This window comes from Drosophila erecta, unplaced genomic scaffold (genome assembly GCF_003286155.1).
Source record: "Drosophila erecta strain 14021-0224.00,06,07 unplaced genomic scaffold, DereRS2 tig00000092-arrow-pilon, whole genome shotgun sequence".
In the NCBI taxonomy this organism is placed as follows: domain Eukaryota; kingdom Metazoa; phylum Arthropoda; class Insecta; order Diptera; family Drosophilidae; genus Drosophila; species Drosophila erecta.
The window spans coordinates 15,183,353-15,210,959 of record NW_020825207.1 but is presented as its reverse complement, the minus strand read 5'-3'; the positions used below and the strand labels follow the sequence as shown (position 1 = coordinate 15,210,959).

General features: G+C 45.3%; 9 protein-coding genes across 13 annotated transcripts; 7 read left to right on the top strand and 2 right to left on the bottom strand.

The window, feature by feature from the left end:
• The first annotated feature begins 206 nt into the window (after window positions 1–206).
• Window positions 207–7,904, top strand: LOC6546737. Of its 4 annotated transcripts, none has more exons than XM_001974494.3 (4): window positions 207–239; window positions 590–666; window positions 770–3,062; window positions 3,115–7,904. In XM_001974494.3, the coding sequence occupies exons 3-4, from the start codon at window positions 788–790 to the stop codon at window positions 7,320–7,322; spliced, it is 6,483 nt and encodes a 2,160-aa protein (XP_001974530.1). In that variant the 5' UTR covers window positions 207–239; window positions 590–666; window positions 770–787; the 3' UTR covers window positions 7,323–7,904. The 4 variants fall into 4 exon arrangements, with proteins under 4 accessions (XP_001974530.1, XP_026836419.1, XP_026836417.1 ...); XM_026980618.1 differs by having other exon boundaries at window positions 227–302; XM_026980616.1 differs by lacking the exon at window positions 207–239 and adding an exon at window positions 245–324.
• An 825-nt stretch (window positions 7,905–8,729) lies between these two features.
• Window positions 8,730–15,177, top strand: LOC6546738 (kinesin-like protein KIF12). 2 transcript variants are annotated; one of them, XM_001974495.3, is made up of 8 exons: window positions 8,730–9,235; window positions 12,204–12,378; window positions 12,434–12,661; window positions 12,726–12,866; window positions 13,195–13,336; window positions 13,402–14,242; window positions 14,657–14,980; window positions 15,038–15,177. In XM_001974495.3, the coding sequence occupies exons 1-8, from the start codon at window positions 8,916–8,918 to the stop codon at window positions 15,048–15,050; spliced, it is 2,184 nt and encodes a 727-aa protein (XP_001974531.3). In that variant the 5' UTR covers window positions 8,730–8,915; the 3' UTR covers window positions 15,051–15,177. The 2 variants fall into 2 exon arrangements, with proteins under 2 accessions (XP_001974531.3, XP_026836857.1); XM_026981056.1 differs by lacking the exons at window positions 14,657–14,980; window positions 15,038–15,177 and adding an exon at window positions 14,360–14,564.
• A 150-nt stretch (window positions 15,178–15,327) lies between these two features.
• Window positions 15,328–16,101, top strand: LOC26526344 (guanine nucleotide-binding protein subunit gamma-1). Its single transcript, XM_015157300.2, has 2 exons — window positions 15,328–15,347; window positions 15,477–16,101. Exon 2 carries the CDS (start codon window positions 15,535–15,537, stop codon window positions 15,733–15,735), a length of 201 nt encoding a protein of 66 aa, XP_015012786.1. The 5' UTR covers window positions 15,328–15,347; window positions 15,477–15,534; the 3' UTR covers window positions 15,736–16,101.
• Window positions 16,102–16,421: 320 nt separating this feature from the next.
• LOC6546739 (PSME3-interacting protein) lies at window positions 16,422–17,596 on the top strand. The gene is made up of 3 exons (XM_001974496.3): window positions 16,422–16,865; window positions 16,922–17,082; window positions 17,147–17,596. The coding sequence occupies exons 1-3, from the start codon at window positions 16,670–16,672 to the stop codon at window positions 17,519–17,521; spliced, it is 732 nt and encodes a 243-aa protein (XP_001974532.1). The 5' UTR covers window positions 16,422–16,669; the 3' UTR covers window positions 17,522–17,596.
• Window positions 17,575–21,046, bottom strand: LOC6546740 (nucleolar GTP-binding protein 2). The gene is made up of 3 exons (XM_001974497.3): window positions 20,705–21,046; window positions 18,795–19,473; window positions 17,575–18,735 (listed from the first exon to the last, which is right to left on the bottom strand). Exons 1-3 carry the CDS (start codon window positions 20,912–20,914, stop codon window positions 17,600–17,602), a joined length of 2,025 nt encoding a protein of 674 aa, XP_001974533.1. The 5' UTR covers window positions 20,915–21,046; the 3' UTR covers window positions 17,575–17,599.
• An 84-nt stretch (window positions 21,047–21,130) lies between these two features.
• LOC6546742 (E3 ubiquitin-protein ligase SH3RF1) lies at window positions 21,131–24,885 on the top strand. Its single transcript, XM_001974499.3, has 6 exons — window positions 21,131–21,748; window positions 21,814–21,922; window positions 22,085–23,732; window positions 23,807–23,986; window positions 24,044–24,331; window positions 24,393–24,885. The coding sequence occupies exons 1-6, from the start codon at window positions 21,557–21,559 to the stop codon at window positions 24,565–24,567; spliced, it is 2,592 nt and encodes an 863-aa protein (XP_001974535.2). The 5' UTR covers window positions 21,131–21,556; the 3' UTR covers window positions 24,568–24,885.
• A 1-nt stretch (window position 24,886) lies between these two features.
• LOC6546743 (cytochrome b-c1 complex subunit 10) lies at window positions 24,887–25,375 on the bottom strand. The gene is made up of 2 exons (XM_001974500.3): window positions 25,209–25,375; window positions 24,887–25,082 (listed from the first exon to the last, which is right to left on the bottom strand). Exons 1-2 carry the CDS (start codon window positions 25,259–25,261, stop codon window positions 24,962–24,964), a joined length of 174 nt encoding a protein of 57 aa, XP_001974536.1. The 5' UTR covers window positions 25,262–25,375; the 3' UTR covers window positions 24,887–24,961.
• A 61-nt stretch (window positions 25,376–25,436) lies between these two features.
• Window positions 25,437–25,873, top strand: LOC26526360. The gene is made up of 2 exons (XM_015157302.2): window positions 25,437–25,590; window positions 25,660–25,873. Exons 1-2 carry the CDS (start codon window positions 25,480–25,482, stop codon window positions 25,756–25,758), a joined length of 210 nt encoding a protein of 69 aa, XP_015012788.1. The 5' UTR covers window positions 25,437–25,479; the 3' UTR covers window positions 25,759–25,873.
• Window positions 25,874–25,973: 100 nt separating this feature from the next.
• On the top strand, window positions 25,974–27,512 carry LOC6546744 (ras-related protein Rab-4B). Its single transcript, XM_001974501.3, has 4 exons — window positions 25,974–26,254; window positions 26,324–26,404; window positions 26,478–26,810; window positions 26,874–27,512. Exons 1-4 carry the CDS (start codon window positions 26,239–26,241, stop codon window positions 27,083–27,085), a joined length of 642 nt encoding a protein of 213 aa, XP_001974537.1. The 5' UTR covers window positions 25,974–26,238; the 3' UTR covers window positions 27,086–27,512.
• Window positions 27,513–27,607: the final 95 nt, after the last annotated feature.

Here is a 27,607-nt window from a genome sequence, read left to right as displayed (position 1 = left end):
TGTTTTGGCTACGTTCTCTCCTTGCTGTTTGCGCGCGTAAAATTCATCGCTCTCCTCTCTCTCTCTCTCTTGCCTTTCCACTCTGTGTACCGTTCTTCTCTCCTTCTGCCGCCTACAATTTGTGGGAAAATTCTACCTAAGCAGGGGTACAGCAACAACAACAACAACAGCAGCAATAATACGCTGAGCAGAAACGACAAAAACAACAACAGCAACGGCAACGCACAGGAGGAGAGCAGGTAAATAAACGTGCATAATTGCTGTACATTTTGATTGTAGTGTCCATTCCAAGAATATTTCAAGTAAATTCGTTTATTTTTAGCAGTAAGTGGCTCTCTCGTTGCCATTTTGTTACCATTTATTTTGGTATTTTCAAATATTTTGGCTTTGCTTTTGCACAAGGGCTACAAAATCACCCAATGACCGGCGATTTTTGTGCAATCCAAATGTTTATGCAGTGAATAATCGGAAACAAATTATCGTATATACCCCCGCATAAACGATTGACTTAGCTGTCATTCTAATTTTTTTTTTTGTCAAAATACCAAACCTAATATCTCACGTAATGATAAATTCATTTCGCTTTCAGCTGCGTAGAGAACAACGAAAAGCATATAACAGAGAGAGCGAGAACCGGAACGGATTCAACGCCAACGGCATGCAAAGGTAATGAATATAATAATTTTTGCCCAAAGTGCGTTTAATTGATTGGCGCTCCTGATTGTTTGCTTTAACCCCTTTTCTTAAATATTATTATTTTTGCTGACAGCGTGTGAATGCAGAAAATATGATGGAAGCATTGGATCAGCAACAAGCCAAGCTAACGTCTAACCGAGATGAAGGAGAAGCGGGAACAGGATCGGAAACGGGATCGGGAGCGGGCACCGGGGGAGGAGCAGCTGTCGGCGAAGAAGACGACATCGAAGAACTTCATTATGTGCTGGACTTGGCGAAGGAGGAAAGCGAGAGCCACCAACATGGAGAGAACAACAACGCTGAGGAAAATGAGGATGGAAAGCCGAAAAAGAACGATGACGTGATAGATTTAGCCATGGCAAATGGCCAGGGTTTTAGCGACACGCCGGAGGAAGAGACAGCCGGAACGGAAGAGACAGAGCAAACGGACGAATCTCTTCTCAATCTAAGAAAAAGTCCAGAGATACCAGTCGATTTAGGAACTCTCTCAAGTCCAGCAAATTCCTTGATAGCGGCTCCTCCCTCTACAGATCTCGTAAAGCAAGAGCTGGTTGAAGACAAACCGGAGGAACTCCAAGAACCAGACAGCATACCACTTAAAGAGTCGTTCTTGAAGGATATCGAACTAAAGACCGAAATGGAGGACAAAACTGATTCCTTAAGTGATAATCATATGGAGTTCTTATCTGATTCAGAAGAGCAGCCGGCGGAGTCTTTACGGACAAATCATGAGTCAGAAATCGAAGAAAAGGTAGTCCACTTCCTGCCAAAGGAATCAGACAGCAATGAAGTGGAAGAAAAATATTTTCCATCTGCCAATGACGATTCTGAAAGCGAAATCGAGGAAAAAGTGTACACCCCACCAGTGATTAATCTAGAAACAGATTCGGAAAGTGGGGAAAAAGAGTTTATATCCATTAAAGATAATGAGAGCCCCGCTTTGGAAATTGAAGGAGGGACAGCAGAGTCTCACTCTTCGAAAGATTTTTACAAAGATGACGTTGGTGAATATGTTCCCCCTAGAGCGCCAGAAGGGGATGAGACTGCATCGCAACCTACTGGTGTACCTTCTTTGGAGGGGTCCGATACAGTAGATTCTCCTTCGCTGACAATGGATGTGGATCTTCCAAGCAGCGAAGATGGAGCGCCCCCTAATGTTATTAAAATCGAGTCTGATTTGGAAGATGAAGCATGCAGTGATAGTGTCAAGTTGAAAGAACATACTTTTGAGGTCGTTCCGTTGATCAAACTTAATGGGGCTCATAAAGCTTTGAAAGAAGAGAAGCTCGTGGACGAGGAGGTGGTGGAACCCGGCCAAGAGCTGGAAGACCCCAAGGAACTGTCTGTGATAACAAACCACACTGGCAACCACACTAATGAGGAGGACCCTACCGCTTCTCAGGTCCCATCGCTTTCCCTGATTCTACCCGCTCGTACGAGCCGTAGCAGAAGCACAAGCAGCAGGAGCAGCACCGTAAGCTCTGCTTCGCAGCCGCAGCTGGTCATCGATCATCCGGAGAGCGAGCACAATGCCAAACCGCCGACACTGAAGCTTTCCCTAAAGCGCAGGCGCAGCAAGAGTTCCTCCGTCAGCCAACCCGATAAACAAAAAAAGCTGAAATCAGGTTGCTCCGTTTCCTCACTGCTTCTGCAACGCCTTCAGGGCAATGCCAATGTGGGGCCGCCGGTCGTTTCTACGGAGTCCCTACAAGTCCTTAGTTGTGCAAAGTGCAATATGCAGTTTGAGTTCGAAAGCTTTCAGCAGCTGAACAAGCACCAGGCCCAGTGTAGCGGGATTCAAAGCACGAGCATTTCCCAGCTACCACAGAAGCAGGAGCGATTCTTTCGCTGCGCCCAGTGTAGCAGCGTTCACCAGTGCTGGCACTTTTTTCTCCACATGCGAGAAGTTCACCAGCGTTACATTTGTTTATATTGTAATCATGTGTATCCCAGTGTAGAAAAGCTGTCGCTGCATCTAGAAAACAAGCATGACATCGACCAGAGTCACTTCGCTAAGGATGCGTGGGAAAAGCAGCAGAGAACGGAGGATAGAGCAAGGCATCTCATTTGTTGCACATGTCAAGCCACCTTTGTCCAAGGCTCTGAGTTTGAGGATCACGATTGCTCCCAACTGATGCAGCCGTGTGCTTTGTGCAATCAAAAAGGTGACCATGCCATTGGCTGCAAAAACAACAAACGAAAGCCTTCGAGAAGGCGACGAAAGGTCCGTAAACTACCGGAAACGCCTCTGCCGATTTCCCAGGAGCCGACTCAACAACCCGGACCCGTAGAGGCGATACCAGAGCAACGGCCCCAACAGTTGCAGCTCCAATCGGACATGCAGAATCTTTTTCCTGCAGAAAACAGTAAGGACAAATTAATTTAATTTTTGAGATCATTTTTCTAAATTTCGTATAGTTCCAGCGCCAGAGCCCGTGGAAGATCCTCCAGCGCCTCCCATTCCCAAGTTGGTTGTGCCCAAAATTATGTTGCGGGTGCCTAAAGAATTTCAGAAGTCTGTGGATGCAGCCCTAAGCAGTACAGATACGGAGGACGAGGAGTTAGAAACGGCACAGCCGGTGGAGGAAGCAGTGTTGGCACTACCCGAGGAGCTACCTTTTGATGCACCGCCTCCTGCACCAGCGCTCAGCTTTGATGACTCGACTGCGTCTAAGCTAAATCGTGTACTGGCGGAACTGGAGCGCACCAAGCTGGACATTGAGCGAACCAAGGCGGATATTATTACCAAAAAGCAGTCGAAGGTTATTATGGCCAATGCACATTTGGAGAATGTTGTGCCACAGGTTGTAGATCCTCCTCAGCATCTGCAACCGCAGCCAAAGGAACAGCGTCGTTGGTCACTTACGCCTCCTGCGTCGCCCCACAACAATCACGTCAATCTTCCAGAACCTCCCCCAGCTTTAATTACTGAATTTCAAGATCGGCCCGATGCAGTGCGTCGTAACAGCCTCGGCAGTGATTGCATGGACATAGATGATAGTTTGAATGGACCAGAGATGGAAGATAGTAGGGACTCTACGGAGGGACTGAAGGAATCTCTGGAGCCAGCTCAAGCTTTGCAGGAAACCCAACCTGTTGACGAGCCGCTTGCCATTCAGCCGCTTCTACCTGCCGATGGCATAATGGTAGCTGGAGCTGACACCCACACGGTGGATCTGCAATTGGATCGGCCTCTCGATCGGTTTTCAATGGTGGATTTTGTGCGTTTGTGCTTAAAATCAGTTTACTCCTTATGCCTATATTGCAATCATGCTCGAAGGATCGCGGTAAATGTAAAGCAATTGGTGCTTCATTTAATAGGCCAGCACAGATTCACAGCCACAGTGGATAGCATTACGGCAGAGGAACTGTACGCAGAGACCATTGTAGCAAAACTGAAAAGCTTTCTTCCGCACCTTGAAAACGAGTATATGAATGCTGCCAGTTGTTGCAGTTTGGAAAATGGCAAATACGTAGAGCCGTTCAACGAGCGCATATACGAGTGCTTCACCTGCCGCTTTGTTACATCCACTCACAAGGAGCTGTACACCCACAACAGAAGACTACACATTAAGTCAAACATAATGTGCGTTATGTGTCAAACTAACTTTTATAGCTACAGCGAGATTTTGTGTCATATTTGTCCTGGCGAGGTAGCCGGAAGTGTTTATGATCTTCAGTTCCGGTGCTGCCTCTGCGATATGGCTCCATTGCCCTCCGCCTTTAGACTGATGGTGCATCTGAGGAAGCAGCACCAGGCTTGCGACATCTGTCTAGAGGATTGCCAGAGCCAAGCGAAACTGTCGTCTCACGTGTGGAAGCACAAGTTGCTACATTTGTGCTATCGCTGTGGTATTGCGTATCGCAACAAGCAGGATATATCAAAGCATCTGTTCTGGAAGCACGGAACGGAGAGTGCAGGATGCAAGCAATGCCTGCAAAAGCGCTGGCGCCATGTGTACCACTTTTGTGTGCCGCCCGCAGAATTTCCATGCGAGCAATGCGGGTTCGTCTTCAGCAAAGCTATATATCTGGAGGTGCATCAAAGAATGCATTCAGGCGATTTTCGCTATGCGTGCACCGAGGAGGGCTGCGAAGAGAAATTCGTGTCGCGCAAGCTCTTGCTAAAGCATGCCAGCAGCCATGTGGCGAAGGAACTGCCCCAATCAGCTTCCGTGGAGCAGACGAATGATGCAACCTCGTCCCCAAAGTTGGAGGAGATAAAGGAGGAGCCAGAAGAAGGCGAGGATAAAAGAGAAGGAACCCAAAATGAAGAAAAACTCTTGTCTGAGTCGGAAACCAATAAAGAGCCTCCCAAGAAGGAGGAATCAGAACGTATCGATAATGCGAAAGAGCCTCCAGTCGGTAAATCTGAGAATCGAAAACGGCGCAAGAAGTCGAAGCGCAACAAGGAATCCTTGGAGGACCTTAATCTTATCGCACCCAATCTCTCAGAGTCGGATAGCAGCGATGACAGTGATTCAGATGCACCGAGAAGCAGCCACCAGGAGCTGCCTAAACTTCCAATGCGATCCTCTGTGGATGATCTGGATATGCCCAAGGTGATGCTGTCTCCATCCTCTGAGAGTGACGCCGATGAACTTGATGGCAAATCCAAACTGGAGGATAAGGAAAAACTTTCTGACGGCTGTAAAGAAGAAAAGGCTCTTGATGCCGATGATGAATCGGAGCCCAAGAAGGAGGAAGAACAAGTGGATGTCTCAATTTGGAAGAACCTCCTCCAAAATCAGGCGGTGGCCATCCCGGAAGAGCAGACGGTTAAGGAGGAGGACGGGGAAGACTTATTAGCCAATCTGCCGCCCGCAAAGCTTCACGTTGCATGGTCTGATCACGATTATTGCAAGTTACATCGCACGCCACCACCCTCACCCGTGAAACAAAAGTCTGCTAACAAATCATCGATCAAAACGCCTGGTGAGAATGCCTCTAGTGATAGCGACACTACAAGTAGCTCCAGCTCGTCTGACTCCGATTCCTCGAGCTGTTCGTGCGGCTCCAACTGTAGCTGTAGTTCTAGCAACAGCAGTAGCTCCAGCGACAATTCCGACGACTCAGATAGCTCTACTGCTCGTGGTTCACCACATAAACGTTCTCGCAAGAAATCTTTAAAGGTAAAGAAGAGCTCAGAGTCACTTAAAAACAGTCAGAATGATCAAAATGAGCAGGACCAAGTTGAAGATACGACTGCCGTCAATGAGAACAATAATCCTGTTGCTCCACCCTCGCCCAAGCCTCCTATGTATAATGAGTCGGACTTCGATACAGCTTTCTCGGATACAGATGAAGAGTTCTACGATTCACATCCTCAGAAACTGGCCAACGAACTGCTGACCCAAAAGCGAGAGGCTCTCATGGCCGAGCATGCCCCACTGCGGCCGAGCAACAATTATGACATCGTGGAAAACAGTCGACCCTCAACTCCTTCTCTGCCGGAGGAGGCTTCTGCTTTTGCTGATAAGCGGGAAAAGGTAAGGAACAAGAAAAAGAAGCGGGAACGAAAGTCCACGTGTAAAACTGGAAAGGTTCAGCCGATTGCTAGTACACCCCTACCCATGGATAGGATAACCGGAATGCCAGGAATGATTGCGCCCCTGGAGCCGCCCACTCCTATACAGTCACATCCAGAATCTTCTCTGTTCCCTGTAACGCCACTTACGCATCGCCAACTGCAATCGTCCATGACGAGGATGAGTGAGGGCAGCAGCTGCTCCGATGCCGATGCCCAGCTGAAGCGTTCGAAACGCCAGCGGAGGCCCAACAAGTTCTACGGCTATACAAGCGACGATGAAAACATGAGCGCCGTTCTAGCGCCACCGCTACAGGTGGGAATGCAGCTTATTAAACCGCAGCCACCACCACAGTTGACCTGGGCCAAGGAGGATCTGCCCACACCACCTAAGCAGCGAAACAGGAATAACAATAACAGTAGCCACCACCATCACTCACACAGCAATGGTGGAAGTTCATTGGCAGGATCCTCGCGAAAGAGAAGCAAACAACGATCGTTGCCCAGCACAGGAGGATCCCGCTCAGCCAAGCGTCACAAGCCCGATAGAGAGGATCACTTGCCACCCATTCCGACCCTCAAAATTCGGCCTAGCCTGTTGCCCACCACTGCTCCACCGTCGGACAGCAGTGAAAGCAGCTCTGATGACGAAGGGGCGGAGGTTAATGTGACCAGTGTGGTTCCGACTCCACAACCGGCGCCACCTCCAGTTTTGCCAACTCCTCTACCGGTGGCATTGCCAGTTCCACCACCACCGCCGCCTGCGGCCACTGCTTTCAATCAACCCATACCACCAGCACTGCTGCCCAATCCTGGATTCGCCACGCTGCAGTACTTCAAGGCGAACAACATACGGTATCCCATTCGGCCGCCGGCGGGAGCGCGCCTCGCTCGCGAAGGAGAATCGGTGTACTGCTACTGTCGCTGCCCATACGACGAGGTCTCCGAGATGATCGCATGCGACGGGGACAACTGTCTTATCGAATGGTTCCACTTCGAGTGCGTGGGCATTATGGTGGCGCCGCAGGGCAAGTGGTTCTGCGCCGAGTGCAGGCCCAAGTACTCTGAGGGAGTCTATCAGGGCGTCAAGCCCCAATGAAAGAACACGGATTAACTGCATCATTGGTTCCTCCTACCACAAATAATCAACTATAACTACAAACCCCACTACAGAATGGATTACGCTTATTAATTGATAAACACATATAGTCGCTTATCCCTGGCGATCGTCAAAGGAGAAGAACTCTATATCTTATCTACTAATGAAATAGAGTTAGATTAGTGAAGTATCGTACTTGTAAAAATTGCGGGCAGAATGTAACCGCTGGCTCAAAGGAGCTCTCCGAGGAGAGCCTAAGCTAAGCTAATTGTAATATAAATATTCGCAACAAGATTATCAAATTATAAATACATTTCTATATTCGCTTAAATCGTATGTAAATATCGATGGCTGCATATTTCGTATGCACTTTGTAAAATAGCTAGATTACTCGATAGATACCATAAACACTTAGGAAATAGGGTGTACACCTATAAATAGCAGTCCCAAGTATAGTTCATAACTAATTATACATATATATACACGTAATGACTATGATTAGAACAAAAAATCGAAAGCCAGCTGCAAATCGGAATGCAATGGATTATGAAAAAATAAACATGCATCATTGTGAGACGTATACAAAAACAATTATTAAAACTAATCGTACTAATTTGTTTGGTGGGTCTAATATGAGTTCATAAATTTCTAAGGTAATATGCGGATCATTTGGATATATAAGTGGTTGTTCTAAAAATGAAACAGGTGGATGGGGCTTTTGAATAATCAATTGTAATTTATCAAAGGTCGCATGGAATATGGAATTCATTTTTGAACGATTTAAGTCTTTATTCCAGTGGAACTATAAGGTGAAGCTTTTTACCGAAAATGAGTTGACATTACGCATTTCGCCTTTCAGGGAATTCCTGTAATGTGGCCAATACTTGTTAACCCACCCGTTTGGACGGTGGGTTTAATATCCTGGAAAGGAATGCCACGTTCCCGGCCCTGATTATGCCGAAGTAAATGCAAATAAGCCACGACAAGGCGGCTAATGTTGTTGTAGTTGCGCACGATGAATGGACACGAATGGCGCCAGGGTCAGCAGTGGGGTCATACACCATCCACCACCACCCACCCATCCATTCAGAAGCCTTCCTCATTCGGGGGAGTCTCGGTTTGTTTACCAAACAGCACGTAGATTTAATTGCTATTGTGGGAAGGAGTCGCTCCGGCGAGTGCCTTTGGCGAGTGGAAGCAACAACCACAACGAAGTTCAATTACAGGTGGTGCCGGGGGTGTTGCCTAAGTTGGCTACGTTGACTAGATGGGTATATGGGCTTATGGGTAGGTGGTGGCCATTGGTGGCCAGTGCCCAGTAGTCGGTGGCCAGTGGTGTGCGTGCGTAGAAATTACCATAAATCTGATGGCTCGAATAAAAAAGGCTGCTCTGGTGAACTTGGCCAGCCAGTTCGTGTTGAGTTTTCGCGGCGAGCGGTTAACCGGAAACGCGGACAACCGGAGAACGGAATTTTTGAATATTAGTCGACCTGCGTGTCCACAGTGCCATGTCCACGGGACATCCTAGTGCTGAGCAAACAATCGACCCCTTATCCCGCTTCTCCCCATTCGCTGGCATCTACACCGGTGACCATGGTTCGCCGGGCCTCGAGTGTTCCTCATCTGAATAGTAGTGGCGGCAGCAGTGCGGACAGCGCCGGAACGTCGGGCAGTCGTCGTGGTCGGGCTCCAGTGGCCGGGTCCCGCGGCCGGAAGACGCCCTCGACCACATCCACCGGACAGAGTCAGCGCCAGAGTTCCGGCAGCAGCAGCAGTATGCCACGATCCCGAAGTCTGACCAACGGCATGCGTCGCCTTAGTCCGCAGAAGGGAACTGGCAGTGGCGGTGGCGCCGGAGGAGCAGGAGGTAGCTCCCGCAATACGCCGTACTTCCTGCGTTCACGCGAGAATGAGTAAGTGTGGGATAAGGATTGCGATGCTTCCCACCGTAATCAATAGGCGATAAGTTGTAAACAGTAAAGACCCACAATCAAATATTCAATCATTCCAAGGTTTACAATTAACATTTATTCATAGATATAATCCAGGGTTTCATTTTAAAACCATTTCGAATATATAAATTTTTTTTGAATATTTAAAGTCACAGGAACAGTAAAAACCTTTGTAAAACTATGGCCAAGTCGGAATAGTGGCCATTATTTATTAAACATTTCTGTAGGAGCCGCCGAGAAAATGTATTAATTTGCATCAGAACGTGTGGCAGGGCGGAAAACGAAACGAAGGAGGGGTAATGATAACACGACAGCTCACCCCTAACAGGCGATCCATTAAAAACCCTTGAGGCAAAGAAACTGACGGATAGGCACAAGCCAAGCCATAATGACCACGCACAATAATTCAAGAGAGACAGTCGAACGGACCGCCGGACGGACAGGCATTCAAGCGGACAGACAAACGGACAACCAGTTGGCCAGAGTGACCGGCCTCCATTTAAACACTCTGTGGGTCGGAACCGGAGGAAGTATGGGCACAGATCTGGGGGTTGAGCACCCAACTGGCACACGGCACAAATCGATTTTGCAATTAAACCATATTAAAGTCTATAGCTGTGTCGATGTATGCCCGGTATGACCGGAGTCGAGAGCGAAAGTGACACATTTATGATAGTTTTTGTATTCGATGCGGGTTCCGGTGCAGAAGACACAATGGAGTTAAGGTTAAGGACCCCAGTTTCTTGCTCGCTGGCAAGTGGGTTAAGTGCTACTTCTAGACTAGCCTCGGTTTCGGTAGGATACTTAATAATTTAGAGAAGCAAAGGTGATTGGGGGGTAATTACAGAGTTTGAACTCAGGCTACAATTTGCTATAAAATACACTCAATTGCAACGCACGATTAGTTTTATTATTGTATGGAAAAATTCCCTTGCTATTGAGTATTAATTTGAGTAAATAATTTGAGTAACAAGTGACACCTATATACATACATACATATGTCACTTAGTAATTTAATGAATTGTAGGGATATACGGAACCTGAATTTATTTTAGAGATACGACATGATTAATCCCACCAGGCTAACGCCACTGTGGGCGTTATAATTATTTTGAAGCACGCATGTGTTTCAGCCTTTTGATTAATTAATGCGTTGATAGCCATATGATTGACGACACACACCAACGACTGTAGCGCCAGTGATAAGCATATATCAAAATAATGGTAGCTCAATATACAAGCTACAAGCTACAAGCTTCAAGATACAAGCTACAAGCTTCAAGATACAAGCTACAATCTACAAGCTACAACGCCCAACTCAAATGCATTTACGTGGCAGTCGGAAGTTTCAGTTTAAAAATCCATGTGGATTTTATACTGCTCAAATTCATATGGATTTTCTGGCATGCACAACACAAGTTAGGTCATAATTACGCCCCGCAGATAATCAAACCTGACATTTGGTTGCCTAAACCTAGCACGGCTAAAAAAATCTCCTACTAGCGGGTCTGGTTCCCTCGGATTCGGAATGGAATTCGGATTTCATGCCCGGGAAATAAAAGTGAGAGTTTCGTTTTTCCCACTCGCTACAGTTTATTTGAATCGCAAACAAGTGGCTCAGAAAAACCCATCATTTTTATTACTCATATAGCCTGAAATTTCTCGTTACTTTTAAATGGGTGCTGGGAAAATATTTACTCAATGCAAATATCAACAATACTGACAAGTAGGCTTTCATTTGCTCACGTATACTCGTATAAATGTGTGATATTGTTCTTTTTAGAAGACTAATATTTTTTTAGTACTCTTAAACTATATTTTTGTATCGCACAAAATACTATATTAAATCTGTGATTTCAAAACAAATTTCAGTAAATGACTCGTAAACCATGGTAAAATGCAAGGGGTGCCTTCTGGATTTCGAAGATTATTTGTAACCAAAATCACAACTTTCGCTATAGTTAAGCCTTTGTAGTGGGTATATTGGCCTATTAAATATTAAGGGCTAGACCGAAAGTTGATTGAACTTCTCTTGGCGTTAGCTTCTCAAGTCGGCACTCTGGGGCTTCGTGTTAATTTCTTTCTATTGGCGCCTTCTGAAATATTTACCAAGTGCACATATTTACCACAGCGGGCCCAACTCATGTCTGATTAATAAAGGTAGAGTGAAGTATGGCCATTAGGGCATAAATGTTTAACAAGTCATTTACGTGAAAATGTTAAATGTCAGCTATGTGCCACATACAATCACGCCAAGATGGCGCATCGCACATACGCCGTGTTGTCCAGCCTTGCGGTTCAATAAACTGTTTGTATTGGAAATATTTTTTGGTTTGTGAGGGATGCAACTCCATTTTCTGGATAATTACTGGGTTAGCGAACAAGTGAAACCAAAAGTTTTTGGAATCCATATCAATAATTTATTGCTCACATTTCCATATTTCCAAAAATATGGATGGCTGCGATAAAATTCCTCAGAATCGAGTTCGTTAATTCAATTGAAATGTGACCTCTAACTCCAACTCCACGCTTACATTAGCGAGTTACTTTGAAGCGGTGGTCAAATAAATCATAAAAACCCCAAAAGCAAGGCGCCAAACCATCCACCCTTAACCTTGACTAATAATAGGCCGTTCGAAGTCAAAGCTCCATCAAGTTCAAGGCAAATCCAAATATTCTGGAAATTCGCAGGGCCCACAATAATTCGAGCTCATAAAAGAATGGAAGCCTTCTTTCACTTTGATTAATTGCGATTCTGGTAATTGTGAGCTACAGTTGGCATTTTAGTTGAGCTACCATATGCAAGAAACCTTGAAATATACACGTTCCTCGTACTTTTATTGATTAATTGTGACTTATGCTATTTTGTATGAGTAACTTGGGCACCACTATATGATTTAAGCGTATTACTTAAAATTTATCTTCTAAGGATTGGTAGCGCTGACACGCTGGAAATCGTGGCCTCCAAGTCCACGGGAAGCGAGGAGTGTTCAACGCCGGAGGACAATATTAATGTGGTGGTACGAGTGCGTCCCTTAAACGACAAAGAGAAAAGGGATCGACATGGGTCCACGCTTCAGTTTCCCGGAAACGGCCAGGTTATTGTACGTACTATTCTTACAAGCATTTCAACATGATGTTTAAACCAATCCGCTCCAGCTGGAAGGCAACGATGTGGGCCAGAAAAGGTCGCATAATCGAGATAGTGTGAGGGTTTTCACCTACAACGTGGTTTTTGAGCCGGGGGCCACGCAGGAGGATATTCTGGACTACTCGGGCATAAAGCGCATCATTGAAATGGGCATCGAGGGATTCAGTTGCACGGCTTTTTGTTACGGCCAAACGGGATCCGGCAAAACGCACACCCTTACTGGACCCCCGGATTTGGTCTGTCAAGGTCTGATAAGCTTGAAAAATGCTTAACTTTAAACTTGTTTCTTCTCTCTTTAAGTTCGTTGGCAAGCCGAATCCCAAGGATCCGCGGCATGGCCTCATCTTCCGCTCGTTTTTGTATCTCTTCCAATTGATTAAGAATCGCAAGGACGTCAATTACGTGCTAAAAGCCTCCTTCATGGAAATCTACAATGAGCGGGTAAGTTGGGCCCAACGGGGTACCTATAATCTACTTTAATGAACAGGGCTCGACCTCTGGAATATCAATTTAAATCCTAATTGCATTTGCCATAATACCGATTGCTTGCCCGCAAACATGCATACCACTGACCTCCATCAGTGGATGTCTGTACGCTCCACCCACCGAAAACAGACAGACGGGTAGTCAACCCACCTTTCGTAGATTGTCACTATGCGTGAAATGTTTCTGCATTTTGCGTGGCTTTTCATTGATTTGTTTTCTTAGCCTACCTGCCATTTCCATATTGGTTTCGCAAATTGAATTGCATTTTTTATCAATCCCCCAGGTAATCGATTTGCTCAACCCAGGAAGTGCACGAAAACCGTTGGCGGTGCGCTGGTCCAAAAAATCGGGGGGTTTCTTCGTGGAGAACCTTTTCACGGTGGACTGCGAAGAATTGGATGATCTTCTGGCCGTTCTGGAAGAAGGTTAGCGTTGTTATAAAAGCATAATGGAATTATTTTGCTAACGTTTTATGTTGCTATTCTTGTAGGTATGAGAAATCGAGCTGTTGGCTCTCATGCCATGAACGATCACTCCTCACGGTCTCACACAATATTGACGGTCCACATACTCTCCGATCAGCAGACAGACGGTGGGGTGTTTCTTTCCAAGCACGGAAAGATAAACTTCGTGGACCTGGCTGGCAGTGAGTTAACCAAAAAGACGATGAGCGAAGGGAAAACCCTGGAAGAAGCCAATAACATTAATAAGAGTCTTATGGTCCTCGGCTATTGTATCTCCTCGTTGAGCGACTCAAAAAAAAGGACGGGTCACATTCCGTACCGAGATAGCCAGCTCACCAAGCTACTGGCCGACAGTCTGGCGGGGAATGGTGTCACCTTGATGATCGCTTGCGTTTCCCCCGCCCACTATAATCATGCGGAAACTCTGAACACATTGCGTTATGCCTCGCGGGCGAAGAGAATACGCACCAAGCCCGTGATAAAGATGGATCCGAGGGAGGCGCTAATTCTCAGTCTAAAACGTGACATCCATGCCCTCCAAACGGAGAATGACCACCTGAAGGCGGCCTTGAATCTTCATCATCAAGCAGCTCCGAATGGTGAGCCTGCTGAGAATCTTCTGGAGCTTCAACTGGATAGAGTGAGCACCGGCGGTGGAGTACCAGTGCCCAAAGTTGATCTGCAGCGATTACCAGAGCTAGATGGCTCCGAACTCGCCGAGCTTGTTAAGCTATACATGGTGGAAAACGAGTCCCTGAGGCAGGAGAATAATCATCTGTTCACCGTGCGAGAAACCATTCTTAGGGATCAGGAGATTGTCTGTCGGGAAAACGAGCGGCTGCTAAAGAAACTGGAGGATGTTAATAAGTAAGTGGAATGCATGTAGATTTGGTGTAGTTACGATGGTTTTTGAATCTTGAACTGGCTTTTGGTTCCTTCTCCAGGACTGGCTCATTGTTCTCTCCCATTTCTGACTCGTTTTAGGTCGAATCCGAACGGGAATGAGGACAGTGAGCCAAGCCAGGAGGTCCAACCGAAGAAGGACTGAAATATTACCCATGTATCAGACGTTTTCTACTTTTTAGCCAGTTTTATGTAAAGTGTATTTGTAAATGTTTAAAACAAACAAGCCAAGAGTGTGACTAGTTATGTAAGGATTTGTAATAAAAGTTTGTTTTTGTTCCTATGAGCCGAGCTTCTTTTGAGATTTCATTACAAAGTTCAAACATTGTCTGTGCCATGATCAAATAAAATTTATGGTTTATTTCTATTCTTTTATAGAGTCTGCGTGCGTTCACCCTTGATACCAGCACGTCCGGCTATATCTCCAACGACAGGAAAGGAAACACCAGGCACTGAGATCTGGACAAATCCAGAACCGCTTCAATCTCCACCAGGACCGGATTTACCAATAGAGCAGCGAATGTCAGAAAATGCTGATAGAAGGACAGATACGGCTCAAAAGCGCATTGACCAGAAAAGAATAGCCAAGAATATTCTAATTATGGCCAATGCATTCCGGAAACCGGACTCGGACATAACCAAGGAGTTAAACCTTAATCCGGGGGAGACGCATGCTAAGCACCCGACAGAGTTTATGCCGGAGTAAGTCTTAGAAACACCACCTAATTATCTTTTTTTAAATTTAATTTTTAATTCCAGCATGCTCACATAAGTAACTTTAAACGGAAACACAGTTATAAACTCAGAGAATAATATATTATATATTTTTGCAGTAAATAATAAGCAGTGTCCAAAACATTAAAAAATAAATCAATAAGACAGATTAAATCATTCAGTTACTATCGTTAAATTTTCTTTTTATATTGATTGTACACAGTTTCATCTTCGTATAGATTAAATTAAATCATCATGTGAACGGAGTTAAAGATTTAAAAGACAGTTGTATCTGAAAAGCTTTTGAAAATGGCTGGGAAAATTAAAGCACCATTCGCAACGCGGTCACACTTTGGTAAATATTGATTTTTCAGCCTCCCCCCAAAAAAAATATTAGCAGCGAGAAGTAGTGCGCATAATTCTCGATTACAATATCAGAGAAATTTAAACGAATACAACTTAAATTAAATCAAGGACATTACAGCAGTATTAGCATACCAGCAACCACCATAGGTCTCGCAGAGACAGCCGTCCTGGACATAATGGCTGCTAATTTGCAACAGCAGCGCTCCATCAACTTGCAGCTACGGCGGGAAGTGGAGATGGAGCGGATGCCCGTCTCGGTGGCCTGCTCCTTGATGATGAAGTACATGTTAGAGCACGAGGAAGAGGACTGCCTGCTCAGCGGCTTCACCCAGAAGGTGAATCCGTTTCGCGAGAAGAACTCCTGCAGCATCCTGTAGACTCGGATAAATCATTATCCGGACCCAATCCTAACAGTATTATCCCATAAAGTATACTCAATCACGGCGGAGATCTGGCCCCAGCCGTTCCAGTCGTATATCCTATTTGCTGTTCGTTGTAAGAGTGCCGACCTCAATTATGTCTATAAACTAAGTATATACAATGGAATCGGACAAACCGAGAATTTATGGATGTATAAACAAAATAGAAGGAGCCGTCTTGACCTAAAACGCCTGCATATGTGTGTTTAAACATCGTGTATTTTGCTAATCCTGTAGCTCTTTATTGGAGAATTTAGCAAATCCCCTTTCTATATAGATGTTTCCTATTGAGATATTCCTGAAATAAAGCCATGTAGCCCGTGATTTTCATGTGAAGGGTATTTGCTTCGATTTGGTTGTGGTAGAATTTTCAAAATTTCAGAATGTTCTGGATGAGCTGCTCCACTTTGGCCTGGGCAATGCGACCGAGCAAATCCCTATCCGCGAATCCTTACTTTGTTTTCCTTGATCACTTCCGGATTAATCTTCAAAAGCGGGACATTTACCAACTGAAACCGATTGCCGTGGCAAAAATAGCCAGCAGAAAATGGCGAGAAATGACTACAGCCCAGAAATCTGTTTTTGTGCAGATAGCCGAGATAAATCGGGCCAGGATTAGGCCCCATGGACGCCCCAGTGTTCCAGTTGGCGGAGTAAGGCGCTGTCGAATTCAAAAAGTTCATAAGGATAGTTAGTTTTAGTGGCATGTAGCAAGTTCATAAAACTTAAACTAAAAAATAAAAGCATTAGCAGGTAGATTCCCGCCAAATTTTTAAATTTTCCTTGAGCCCCTAGCAACACTTCTATAACAATGCACAGCTGGTAAATCAAAGTTTCCAACACTGGCCATAATTGTGGTGTGTAAAAAAGAGCAATATTACGAAAATACAGCATGAGTTCGGGTTTTGTGACTGAAGCTGAGGCGGCCGAGCAAAGGCAGAGACGTCAGGAGGAATGGGAACGTGTACGTCAGCCGGAGGATCCACTAGAACGACCCGAGGAACCCTACGACGGACGCTCACTATACGAACGCCTCAAACAGAATAAGGACAAGAAGGACATGGAGTACGAGGAGGCCCACAAGCTGAGTAAGTCTAAGGCAATGCAATCTGGCCTTCCTAATATACGCAATATATACGAACAGAAAACCTCATTCGTGGTCTGGACGACGATGAGGTGCAGTTTCTGGAGTTGGTTGATGCTCATAAAATGCACGCGGAGCGCCAGAAAATGCGCGACGAGGAGCTAGAACTAAAAGATTTCCGCAATCGTGTGGAAAAGCTGCAGGAGGAGAGTGTAGACAAGGTGGGTAGGGTTACAGCAATAATCAATTGATATTACAATCCCCCGAAATTCCTCAAAACTTCAGAAACTGCAGGCTGAACTAAAAACCACAGCCAAATCCGCGGGATCTTCGGTTGGTCGTAGCACTCAGAAGACGCTGCTAGGCCAGGGCATCAAGAGGAAAAACGGAGAACTGCCCACCACCAGCAAGGTAGCCAAAATCACTGAGGATGAGGTGGTCCAGACAGCAACCAAGGCTGATAAGACAACGAGCACCACATTTACTACAAACAAATACAACCAGGGAGCCCTAAAATGCATCGCTGTACTTCCGGGCATCGGCTCCTACACGGAGTCAAGTGACTCGGAGGCCAGCACCGATGAGGAGGAACCGGACATTTGCAGCCGAACCGATTTGTGTGGCCGCAAAATTCCTAAGAAGAAGCAGTGCACAGAGTAGGATCAACTTTTTATTTGGATTCTTAATATGTAGTTTTTCCTTGCAAGAGAATATAGCCTAGAGTGTAAACGTAACGTTTTACGCGTCCTTCTTTTTGTTTCTATTGCGATTCTTAACATTCGTCGTCTCATAAAAGTTGCTACCAATCTTCTTGCGTTTCTGACTGCGCTCCAGAGAGCGTTTTTGCTTGGCAGTCAACCGAGGAGCCTTTGAAGTGCTGGGACCGTCTTCGTCAGAGCTGCCAGCATCGTCCGAATCTCCAGGTTGTATTTTGGCCACGCGGAATTTACCAGATGATGTGATGGCTAGCTGCTGTGGCTTCTTTGACTTGGCCTTTTTGTGCACAACGCGTTGCAAATCTTCATTGTATTCGTCCTCCGAATAGAACTCGTCCGCTCCATCGCTGGACTCCTCGTCTTCTTCACCGAGGTTGTGGATGCGAGCTTTTTTCCTTGCTGCACGCTCGGCCTTCTGCTGCTCCAAGAGCTCTAGATCTATGTGATCAAGATCCTTCACATCTTGCTGCTCGTACTCAAGACCCACGCGAATTTTTCTAAAATCTTGGATCTGCTTAAACTCGCGCGCCTTCTTTACAGACTCACTAACGAATGTCGGTGCCTCGGATCTAGCATCTTCGTTGGGATCCTCTGCAACTACTCCCTCCTGCTTACCCTCCTGGGACTTGGGGACTGCGAATCCTTCGGGGGGAACGTAGAAAGGCAGTTTGCCACGTTGCCAGTCGTTAAGCACCATACGGGCAGTTACCGTAACATCCGGCTCACCACCTTTAAGCAACTTGCCGGTCTTTTGAGCCAACTGTTCTAAAAAGTGTGTGGATGTGTTCCAATGTTCGATTTTGTAGTTCTTTGAAATGTACTCCGGACGCACGCGTTTCAGCAGGGAGTCTACGTAATCTTCAGGATTTGTGACGAGCTCCACCCGCACTACACCCTTCAATACCTTCTCGGTGTCAGTCTCCGCGGTGGGATACACCACGCCAGGACAATCAATCAAGAAGATGCGTTTCATTAGCGTAATGTACTGCCAAACTTTCGTCTCCCCAGCAATTGGTGCTACTTTGCAAACCTTTTTCGAGCGTAGCGCATTAATAACAGAAGATTTACCCACGTTGGGATACCCAATGAAGCCCACACTGATCTGTTTTTTGTCCAAATGCAGTTTGCCTAACTGACGGAAAAGGTTAATGAGCGCACCTATTAAAAATAATAGATTTTTATTACTAATAATTGATATTTTTTGTTCATAAACTTACCTTTTCCAAATGGATGTTGTAGGGAGGCATGGAAGGCAATAGTAGGGTACTCGGCACTAAGAATAGCAACCCAACGCTGGGTTACCCACACCGGCACCAGATCAACCTTGTTCAGGATGAAGAAAAGATGCTTGTGCGGTTTCTCTTTGCGCAAGAACTCCTCAATGTACTTCGAACGCGTGCCCATGGGATCGCGGGCATCCAGTACCTGAAGCAGCACATCGGACGCGTCAACCACCTTGTGGAGCTCGTTCCAGATGCGTTTGCTCTGCCCCGCACCGAACACCCAATCACGGACGGCCTTCTTTTCGCCAGTGTCCTCGCGGATTAGATCTAAATCCTTAGCGGAGTCATACTTATCCGCCTGATCATCGGCCGCCTTGCTCAGGTCCTCCAGATCGCGAACCTTAAGGCTGACCCGCTTGCGCTGCTTTTTGGGACCAAAGGTACTGTCGAAGCTCTCGGTGTCCAGCAAATGAACTCTTTTGTATTTTGCTGCCTCGTTTAGTAACGTCACTGGCAATTGGGATGGCTTCATGATCACTTGGTAGGGATCCTTGACAGCCTTGCCAATTTCATCCTGGAATTTTTGTAAAGCTGTTTGCGAGATAACGCGAGAATTGCTGAACCACTTGGGCGTGGGCTCAACACGAGCCATTGTTCCAGCAGGCAGGCGCCCCTAAAATTAAACACATTTCTAGGATTAGTAGAAAGTATAAAATGGTTTGTGGTAGACCTTTTTTGCAATTGCAATAAAAATATTGCAATATATTTCTAGCTGAGTAACACGTATCTGATAGTCGAAGAAATCGACTATACCGTTTTCTCTTGTTCTAATTCATATTTATTGTATTTTTTTTGTGTGTATTCTATTTACATTTTAAATTTTAAACAAAAAGTCTACAAATAAACCGATCGGTATTCTGTAAAACTGCTGTAATCCATTACCGATTAATGTCATCGCCCATTTGAACCCTATACGAGCAAAATTTACAGTTTTTCAGAGTAAATCTCATAAGACAGTAACAAAAAAGTACCAAAAAAAAAAAGTTCAAGTTTCCCTCCGAGAACAAAATGAATCCGAAATCATCAAAGCAAGGAGCCCGCGGTTCGGATTCGCCGTTGTCACAGCAAATGAAACAGAACACTACCTGCTGAACTGCAGCAGGAGATGTGCAACTACGCAACTATTCAGGAGAAGTTCTGCGAAGAAAAGCAGACCATTCAAACTATAGTGCGTGAGCTGGAACAAGAGCGTCAGGAGCTGCTTAATGAACAGGCCATCAAGAACATTACCATCGAGGATAGCATAGACTACATGAACGAGGAGTTAGACGATCTTAATCAGCAGTTAAAAGATAAGTCCGAGGACAACTCTTGCTCGATTTGTTTGTCGCCTTGGGATTCTATAGGCGCACATCGCTTGGTTCCGTTGCGCTGCGGCCACCTTTTTGGTAGCGAATGTATTCGAACAGCCCTCAGACATTCGCGCATTTGCCCTATCTGCCAGAAGCGGGCTCACCCCGCCGACGTTCGCAAAATCTACGGATCTAATCTAACTTTACAATCCTTTTAATCGCTTATGTATAAATAAATAAATATAACAGTGCCAAAACGATTTGAAAATTGGGCTCTACAACAAGAATGAAAACTTTGAAGATTTGTGTAATTATTTCATACAAATAATATACGGAATATAAAGCTTAACAAAAATATGTATAAAATCTTTTATGGCATTCAGTTACTGAAGACGAATTTCTGTAATTGAAGTCGATAATTGAAATTGCTCTTTTATACAGTAGATGACCATTTTATAAGATAAAGAATGGTTTTATGGTATTCATGTTGTAATCTTATGAACCCAAAGATAATAACTTTTGTAGATATTGTAACTTGACGTTAAGACTCACCTGGAAGGGGGCGGGCGTGAGAATCTTTCCAGTACGATCGCGTTTGGCCTTGAAGTTTCGGTACATTTGGAGCCGCTTGATGGTGCCCTTCGTGCGGGGGTGGGCGACTCCCTTGAGTCCGCTTTTGGGGCGTTCCGGATTCATGGAGTGGTTTGAGTGGTTGAATCCCTGCGTCCGGGGCTTACCCGGGGTGCTGCGTACTTTCGGCATGGTGTCTTGAGAATGCCTTTTTTATAAATTACAATGTATGTTTAGGCACGCTCAAACCAAAACACACGTGTTAGGTTGAAATATAAAAAAAACAAAGGGATCGTGCGTTGCTCAGCACTGTCGAAGTTGCTATCCAACACGGAAATGCGCCTCAGAAAATCTCTACTACGAGGAATGGCCACACTAAAATCACAACAGTATTCAACATCCGTTTGGGAACAATTTTAAAATTATTTGCATTTATTGAATGCATCTGTAACATGGGTACATATGGGCTTAAAATACTTTTTTGCAATTAAAGTGATTTTTAAAAATGTTTCGAACAATCTTAGCCATTCTTAGGCTAATAAATGCGAAACTACCGATTCTATTAGGCATATACTTATGACCACCACTGTGTTTAAGTAGCAAGCTGGTTTTATATCCGTGTGCCTATGTATATTTGTATCCGCTTGGCCACGAGCTTCGGCTGCACTTAGCAAACTTTAAAAATTTAAGATAAAATGCTGCCTATTTCAACGAAGAGATAATGTGAAGAAAAGCATTTCGAACGACCCATAGCGATTAGTAGTGTTTAGCATTTGAGCAACATTTATTCCCAAAGCGCGACTTGGGATTGCGTATGCGTGTGCCAGCCCCTGCATGTGTGTGTGTTTTTGGAATGTGGCCCTCCACGAAATTCAAATAGTGACCATCCTTGAGATTTTGCATACTAGCAAGATGGACGAGCACACGCTAAACGACTTGTTGGAGTGCTCCGTGTGTCTTGAGCGACTGGACACCACATCGAAGGTGCTGCCATGCCAGCACACCTTCTGCCGCAAATGCTTGCAGGTGAGTAATTGTAGTGGGTTTTCTTTATATATCGTATAACCTGAATAATTTCATCATCCTATAAGGACATTGTGGCCAGTCAGCACAAGTTGCGATGCCCGGAGTGCCGCATCCTGGTCTCTTGCAAAATCGATGAACTGCCTCCAAACGTCTTGCTGATGCGAATCTTAGAAGGTAACAGCTACGCCCACACCAACCTCAACTAGTCACAAAAGCCTACGCTGAATATCAAAGAATGCTTGACTTTATAAGTGCGGTAGAGTGGCTTTGGCAATTGAACGTGGTGTTTACCTGATCTTTACCTAACTTTAAACACACTATCTCTCATTCACACAGGCATGAAACAAAATGCAGCAGCTGGCAAAGGCGAAGAAAAGGGAGAAGAGACTGAAACGCAGCCGGAGAGGCTCAAAACTCAGCCGCCACCAGAATCAGTGGCCCCGCCTGGCAACCAACTACTTCAGCTGCAGTCACATCAGCAATCTCAGCAGCCGCCTCGCCACAAGCAACGTCGGTTTCTAATCCCCCATGCCTATGCGCTCTTCGACTTCGCCTCCGGTGAAGCCACCGATCTAAAGTTCAAAAAAGGAGATCTGATATTAATCAAGCATCGCATCGACAACAACTGGTTTGTGGGGCAAGCGAATGGTCAGGAGGGCACGTTCCCCATCAACTACGTAAAGGTATCGGTTCCGCTGCCCATGCCGCAATGCATCGCCATGTATGACTTTAAGATGGGGCCCAACGACGAGGAGGGATGCCTCGAATTTAAGAAAAGCACAGTAATACATGTAATGCGCCGAGTTGATCATAATTGGGCAGAAGGACGAATTGGCCAGACCATCGGAATCTTTCCAATAGCATTCGTTGAGCTGAATGCAGCTGCCAAAAAGCTGCTGGACAGCGGGCTTCACACCCATCCATTGTGCCATCCACCGAAGCAGCAGGGGCAGCGGGCGCTTCCTCCGGTTCCAGTAATTGATCCCACCGTGGTCACAGAATCCAGTTCGGGATCCTCCAACTCTACGCCGGCCAGCAGTACTTCAAGTTCCACATCCAGCTCAAATAACTGCAGTCCGAATCACCAATCCTCACTGCCGAATTCGCCCCAACATGTAGAAGCTTCCGGGTCGGCGTCTGTTCGTTTCCGTGACAAGGGAGCAAAGGAAAAACGTCACTCGTTGAATGCTTTGCTGGGAGGGGGAGCTCCATTGAGTTTGCTGCAGACGAACCGCCATTCCGCTGAAATTCTGAGCCTTCCCCATGAACTAAGTCGCTTGGAAGTTTCCAACTCATCAGCTCCGAAACCCACATCCGCCCCGCAGTCCTCGCGAGTGCTTAAGACCACTGTTCAGCAGCACATGCCACCTAGTTTGCCCTGGGGATACTTAGCTCTGTTTCCATACAAACCACGCCAAACGGATGAGCTGGAATTAAAAAAGGGCTGTGTTTACATTGTGACCGAACGATGTGTGGACGGTTGGTTCAAGGGAAAAAACTGGTTGGATATTACTGGAGTGTTCCCAGGCAACTACCTGACGCCCCTACGCACCCGCGACCAGCAGCAGTTAATGCATCAATGGAAATATGTTCCCCAAAACGCAGATGCCCAGATGGCACACACACAGCAGCATTCAGTGCCACCAGATGTGCGACTCAACAACATGCTGTCCGTGCAACCACCGGATTTGCCACCTCGTCAGCAGCAGGCCACCGCCACGACCAACAGTTGCTCTGTTTGGTCGAAACCAGTGGAAGCACTGTTTAGCAGAAAGTCTGAGCCCAAGCCTGAAACGGCCACAGCCTCAACTACGAGCAGCAGTTCATCTGGAGCAGTAGGACTTATGAGGCGATTAACTCATATGAAAACACGCTCCAAATCTCCGGGAGCGTCCCTGCAGCAAGCTCCCAAAGAAGTTATCAGCACAAATGTGGAATCTACAACAAACCACCCATCAGCCAAATTGCACCCAGTACATGTGAGGTAAGAGCAGCAATAATGAGTTGTCCTCAAAGACAAGAATAAAAGTTTGTTTGTTTTGTTTTTTATATCTTTAGATCCGGTTCGTGCCCCAGTCAACTGCAGCACAGTCAACCACTCAATGAAACTCCAGCAGCAAAAACAGTGGCACAACAAAAGCAGTTTCTCCCCAAGCAACTGCCTCCTGCTTCCACAAACAGCTTCTCGTACGGATCGCAACGCGTGAAAGGAAACAAGGATCGTCCTCACTTGATTTGGTTAGATTAGCTTAATTAAAGGCTTATAACTTAACTAACTTTTCGATTTTAATTTAGCGCGAGACAATCATTAGATGCAGCTACATTTCGCAGTATGTACAGCAATGTCGCGTCGCCGCCACCTCCTACTTCCTCCCTGGCCTACAGCGCAGGTAGTCAGCAGCAGGCGATTCCTGGGGGAGGAGCGCAATCCCAGTTGCATGCGAATATGATCATTGCACCCAGCCATCGGAAGTCGCACAGCCTAGATGCGAGTCATGTGCTGAGTCCCAGCAGCAATATTATCACGGAGGCGGCCATAAAGGCCAGCGCCACCACCAAGTCTCCTTACTGCACGAGGGAAAGGTAGGTGTTACAATACATTATTGTGAGCTTAAAGAAATACTAATGTAACCTTTTATCGTAGTCGCTTCCGTTGCATTGTGCCGTATCCACCAAACAGCGACATCGAACTAGAGCTACATTTGGGCGACATCATCTACGTCCAGCGGAAGCAGAAGAACGGCTGGTACAAGGGCACCCATGCCCGTACTCACAAAACCGGACTGTTCCCCGCCTCCTTTGTTGAACCGGATTGTTAGACTATATTGGTCAAACTAGAATTTATCAAGCGAAATTCCAAATTATTTGTCTAAAAAGATTCAATCGTCAGTCTATATTCGGGCTTCCAATTCGCAATCTCCATTTCTCTTTTCAAAAAAGAAAACGTTTTGTACTCTTCCACCCGAATGGGCAGCCCAGCGTTGTACTTTTTTTTACAATGCTCAATCAAAATAGGCTAGCCATGTAAAACTTAGGGAACAGTTACTTAAGCCCTAGCGATTAGTTAGCTAGAAAAATAATCTAACCGATCCTTGTGCCCTCTGCGAAGTTATTTTTAATATACGATATACAGTAATATCCTTTGGTCGTTTTAACTTATTTTATTCACCAAGCAAAACATCGAGGCTAACTGTGGATTCAACTATTGCAAGGTTACTCGCTTTTTTCGAACTTGGATCCGTAGATGGGCACGTACTGCAGGACCAGCTTCCAGTCGGTGTAGTAGAGCACGGCCAGGCCAGCAGCTCCTCCGAATCCGGCACCAGATCGGATGCTTAGAATCAAAGGAAACTAGTTAAGTTCTCTGGATGGTTATGCAATGTGTGGTTTGGTAGCAGTAAGAGTGTGGGAATCCTTATGAATCCTTGATGCAGAATGAAGCACGACATCATATACTCACAAGGAACTTGCGATCTCAGCGTGCTTCTTGCCAAAAGGTATGCGGAAAGCCATTCTTGTCGATTTAATTACTTTTCTCTTGCACCAAAAGATTCACAATGAATGCAATAGTTTTGAATTTCCTAAATAATACCACTGCAGTGTGACCGTAGGTTTGCGCAAACCTTTAACTGCGAGGTGTGACAACTCTGTGCGGCCTACGTGAGAACAACAACTAGTCCTCAACAAAAACCTCCATTCGCAAGGAACTGATCCAAAATTACGAAATTAAAATGAAAATATTTGTTTTTGAGGAACTCAACACTTTCCAGCTGTTTGTCGTATCCACTGTGATACCGGCGGTGTTCGTTTTCCTGTGGATTCTGATATCTGGCGATATGAAGGTAGGGCAGATAGTGCCTATCATAATTGTAAATTTTAAGTATTTTTCCCTTTCTGGTGTAATTTTACAGAACTTCAAGGGCAGCAAATTGGCATACTCAGTTTATACGGCCAAGGATCCCATTAATTGCTATCAAGATTACGAACCGGAAAAACAAAAGGACAAATAAACTACATATGTACATACATAAGTGCCCGGATGGATTATCTTTTAACTTGTATATATGTATAAGAATTTAGTGACGATCCGAGGATTTGTAGAAAAAAATAATAAACCTTTAATATTTCGTTTATATTTTTAGCTTTCGAGAATTTGCATATATTTGGCATAATGTTTGGAAATATTTTAAAAGTAAACAAAATTCCAATTTCATTATGAATCATATATTAAACGAGCTGGTCACACCCGCTCTTGGTATTTTCGCGTTTGTAACGAACTTTCTTACTGAACTGAGCAGAGTCAGAGATTTTAAGGTAATTTTTGGTTTCTTAATTGTTCAAAGGCTCCCTCATCGACGGATATTGCGAGTTTTGATCGTGTCCTGCGCACTTTCTGGTGCCCATACGCACCAGCAATCCGATAATCCAGAATACAGGCCAAAAACCAAAACAAACAAAGAAGACAACTACGCAGAAGAGGAACAAAAACAATGTCGGAAACATACGGTTTGTCACCACACAACTAACTAATTAATGATTGTTACTAATTATTTCGGGTGCTCGGCAATCACATAGATTACCTGTTCAAGTTCCTGATAATTGGCAGTGCTGGCAGTGGTAAGAGTTGTCTGTTGCATCACTTCATCGAGAGCAAGTGTAAGTTGGAAAGCCTAAAAAATTTTACATCCTGATACTAATAGACCCTAAATGCATTTTATACAATCATCAGTCAAAGACGACAGTTCGCACACCATTGGAGTGGAGTTCGGCTCCCGGATTGTGAACGTGGGCGGCAAGTCGGTGAAGCTACAGATATGGGATACGGCCGGGCAGGAGAGATTCCGATCGGTAACCAGATCATACTATCGCGGAGCTGCCGGAGCTCTTCTGGTCTACGACGCCACTTCGCGGGACTCTTTCAATGCTTTGACAAACTGGCTGAATGATGCTCGTACCCTGGCCAGCCCCAACATTGTGATCCTTTTGGTGGGCAACAAAAAGGACTTGGAGGAGGCGCGTGATGTGACCTTTCTGGAGGCAAGTACCTTTGCCCAAGAGAACGGTATGTTTGACAGGATTATCTATCAATTCCCTATCGTCAATCTAAGTCTCTTTGTCGCTGCAGAGCTCATCTTCCTGGAGACGAGCGCCAAGACTGGAGAGAATGTAGAGGAGGCCTTCCTCAAGTGCTCAAAGACCATCCTGGCCAAAATTGAGACCGGAGAGCTGGATCCCGAGCGCATCGGTAGCGGCATCCAGTATGGCGGAGCTGCCCTCCGTAACTTACAGACACGACAGCGCAGCATCAATAAGCCGGATTGCACCTGTCGCGTTTAAGCCGAATGAGTTGTGCTGATTTATCTCCATTTAATCTCAACCCGGAATGCGCATTCGTATTTCCCTTTAGTTGTATTGTGTACTTGTCCACTTTATTAGAACGTATTTTGTCTTGCTAGATTAATCATTCCAAATGTAAGCTCTTCGATTTGTTTTAACATAACTAATTACCATTTCGAAAGCCCATGATTTCGGGTCTACCCCAAATGTTACTTACTATAATTTGAAAGCACTATATTCGTGAAGCACTAGAGCCCTCGAGCAGCAAAGGATGTATGGCTATAGGCACATAGATCGGATCTGGAGGGTGAAGAGAATGCACTCGGCATTTTTAATGTAAATAAGTTGTGCTACGTCGTTGACGACGTTGCCGATTGTAAATCTAATTGAAGCATACACGCGGTAAATAAAAACGCAAAATGATAAATGCAAATGTATCAAAAAATTTATTGCGACCATACCTTAGGTATTTAATTTTAAAGATTTAAATTTGGGAGGCTCTTATATTTCGCTTTTAACAAG

Bases quoted from the DNA above. Each gene is read 5' to 3' on its own strand.
- LOC6546738 (XM_001974495.3), top strand. From the start codon at position 8,916: ATGGTTCGCCGGGCCTCGAGTGTTCCTCATCTGAATAGTAGTGGCGGC. The intron at 12,662-12,725 runs GTCTGTCAAGGT...TCTCTCTTTAAG, and splicing joins TTACTGGACCCCCGGATTTG to TTCGTTGGCAAGCCGAATCC. The intron at 13,337-13,401 runs GTTAGCGTTGTT...CTATTCTTGTAG, and splicing joins TCTGGCCGTTCTGGAAGAAG to GTATGAGAAATCGAGCTGTT.
- LOC6546740 (XM_001974497.3), bottom strand. From the start codon at position 20,914: ATGCCGAAAGTACGCAGCACCCCGGGTAAGCCCCGGACGCAGGGATTC. The intron at 19,474-20,704 runs GTGAGTCTTAAC...GTTTAATTTTAG, and splicing joins TCACGCCCGCCCCCTTCCAG to GGGCGCCTGCCTGCTGGAAC. The intron at 18,736-18,794 runs GTAAGTTTATGA...TATTTTTAATAG, and splicing joins ACAACATCCATTTGGAAAAG to GTGCGCTCATTAACCTTTTC.
- LOC26526360 (XM_015157302.2), top strand. From the start codon at position 25,480: ATGAAAATATTTGTTTTTGAGGAACTCAACACTTTCCAGCTGTTTGTC. The intron at 25,591-25,659 runs GTAGGGCAGATA...GTAATTTTACAG, and splicing joins TGATATCTGGCGATATGAAG to AACTTCAAGGGCAGCAAATT.
- LOC26526344 (XM_015157300.2), top strand. From the start codon at position 15,535: ATGGCTGCTAATTTGCAACAGCAGCGCTCCATCAACTTGCAGCTACGG.
- LOC6546742 (XM_001974499.3), top strand. From the start codon at position 21,557: ATGTGTGTGTGTTTTTGGAATGTGGCCCTCCACGAAATTCAAATAGTG. The intron at 21,923-22,084 runs GTAACAGCTACG...TCATTCACACAG, and splicing joins GCTGATGCGAATCTTAGAAG to GCATGAAACAAAATGCAGCA. The intron at 24,332-24,392 runs GTAGGTGTTACA...CTTTTATCGTAG, and splicing joins CCTTACTGCACGAGGGAAAG to TCGCTTCCGTTGCATTGTGC.
- LOC6546743 (XM_001974500.3), bottom strand. From the start codon at position 25,261: ATGGCTTTCCGCATACCTTTTGGCAAGAAGCACGCTGAGATCGCAAGT. The intron at 25,083-25,208 runs GTGAGTATATGA...TTTGATTCTAAG, and splicing joins GCTGAGATCGCAAGTTCCTT to CATCCGATCTGGTGCCGGAT.
- LOC6546737 (XM_001974494.3), top strand. From the start codon at position 788: ATGATGGAAGCATTGGATCAGCAACAAGCCAAGCTAACGTCTAACCGA. The intron at 3,063-3,114 runs GTAAGGACAAAT...AATTTCGTATAG, and splicing joins TCTTTTTCCTGCAGAAAACA to TTCCAGCGCCAGAGCCCGTG.
- LOC6546744 (XM_001974501.3), top strand. The intron at 26,405-26,477 runs GTAAGTTGGAAA...TACAATCATCAG, and splicing joins TCACTTCATCGAGAGCAAGT to TCAAAGACGACAGTTCGCAC. The intron at 26,811-26,873 runs GTATGTTTGACA...TTGTCGCTGCAG, and splicing joins TACCTTTGCCCAAGAGAACG to AGCTCATCTTCCTGGAGACG.
- LOC6546739 (XM_001974496.3), top strand. From the start codon at position 16,670: ATGAGTTCGGGTTTTGTGACTGAAGCTGAGGCGGCCGAGCAAAGGCAG. The intron at 16,866-16,921 runs GTAAGTCTAAGG...ATATACGAACAG, and splicing joins CGAGGAGGCCCACAAGCTGA to AAAACCTCATTCGTGGTCTG. The intron at 17,083-17,146 runs GTGGGTAGGGTT...TCAAAACTTCAG, and splicing joins AGGAGGAGAGTGTAGACAAG to AAACTGCAGGCTGAACTAAA.